Raw genomic sequence first — 1,594 nt, forward strand, 5'->3', positions numbered from 1 at the left:
CTTGACACTGACACACAAATCAGGCCAGTGACCGACCGAATGCGACCGTTCATATCTCATGTTAGCAAGAGTTATATAGAAAAATACCTAGAACATTGAAGTCTTGAGGTTTTTCCATCTCTCGTTCATAACTTAGCGCAGACCACCTTATCTTCGTGATTAGTCAGATTGTATTCAAGTGGCAATAACTCTTGTGACAGCCATAATTTTTGCAGTCATCTACAATATGTAGTCCATTTTTCTAAACATGCTCCCTGCTTGCTTTCACATAATCAATCAAGAGTAACCATATATATCTTCATATACTATATTTTTTGTAGCAAACAGTATCTTAGAAAAAGGAATAGGCCTAATGACAAAAGATACATCGGCAAAACATCTAAACATGGCCAACCTACCCGTAACATTTCCATATCATAGTAATATGGTCACTTAATTGCACATTTCAGATTTTGTATAATATGCAATAAAACAATAAATTGGAAAGAAAAAAGTATAGATTTTTTTTAGTTGTTTGAAATCACCACACCTCTAGACCTTCAATAAACAATACTCGAAACATTCACCAGGCAGTACGCTAAATTAATCAAATTGCATCGTTGACAGCACCTTTGGCATCCAGGTGTACTGCAAATGTTAATATTAGGCTTTAATGTCATTTGTCTCTACGGTTATGTTTTGCTTGATGTATTTTTATTTAACAACTGTGTTGCTTCTGCTTTATAAGACTTTGGATATTGCCTCTACTTAACATAATAGTTTATCTGAACTACATGTGGGTGTCCTCAACAACGTATATAGGATTTCATGAGGTTTATCAACTTTGTGTAAGCGAGCTGCAAATTATCCAATTAGCGATTACATCTTCAGAATTTGTTCCTCAATTTTATTTTGCACATTTCCAACTTCTATAAATTTACTTTGGAGACTAGTAAATTATCTTTAATGAAGCAGGGTAAAAGTGTCCCAATCCACATAAAATGGCTAAATATCCTCAATATACATGCTGACCACTCCGAACGACATTTCGTTAATTGCTGAATTGAAACATGGCTTATTAAGTGATCATCATGATAGAATACTGTAGTTGTCCCAAAAGTCTAGAAGATGCAAAGTACAATTTTGATATTATCTTTTTTTTTATATATATTCTGTTTAATGCAATAAATGACGTCATTAAATAGAAAATGGACTAAGTTTGTACTCATGTTGATCTATTTCAATAAATGAAAATTAAATCAATACCTTGATGTTGTCGTTAAACAAAACTGAAACATGTTATCACATTGGCTTTTGCAATCAATTTCTTTTCTGACCGCATCACAACAGTTACCGTCAAGCATCCTACTCGTAGGATTTGAGTACGCCTTCAGGAAGAAATTCAGCGTTGCTGTACCGCCCGCTATAGTCTAAAGTGAAAAGTAACTCGATTAGATTCACACATAAAAATATCATAAATATCAAAAATACTGTAATATAGAAAATATGATAGTTTGCTATGAATAATAATTCAAGAATATTTGGTCACATTACACGCGCATTATCAGTGTCGACATATTTATATTAAATTAATAATAGCAATTATAATTATTGG

At 32.7% G+C, this 1,594-nt stretch overlaps 1 protein-coding gene across 1 annotated transcript in view; it reads right to left on the bottom strand.

The window, feature by feature from the left end:
• LOC117100770 (fibropellin-1-like) overlaps positions 1-1,594 on the bottom strand; it is a 31,483-nt gene that overhangs the window by 22,097 nt on the left and 7,792 nt on the right. Inside the window, exon 2 of the mRNA XM_033240584.1 lies at positions 1,246-1,409. Coding sequence (XP_033096475.1) covers positions 1,246-1,409 — 164 coding nt within the window. The remainder of the gene's footprint in view (positions 1-1,245; positions 1,410-1,594) is intronic.

This window comes from Anneissia japonica, unplaced genomic scaffold, assembly GCF_011630105.1.
Source record: "Anneissia japonica isolate Jap-2015-1 unplaced genomic scaffold, ASM1163010v1 scaffold670_len1213532_cov191, whole genome shotgun sequence".
NCBI lineage: Eukaryota > Metazoa > Echinodermata > Crinoidea > Comatulida > Comatulidae > Anneissia > Anneissia japonica.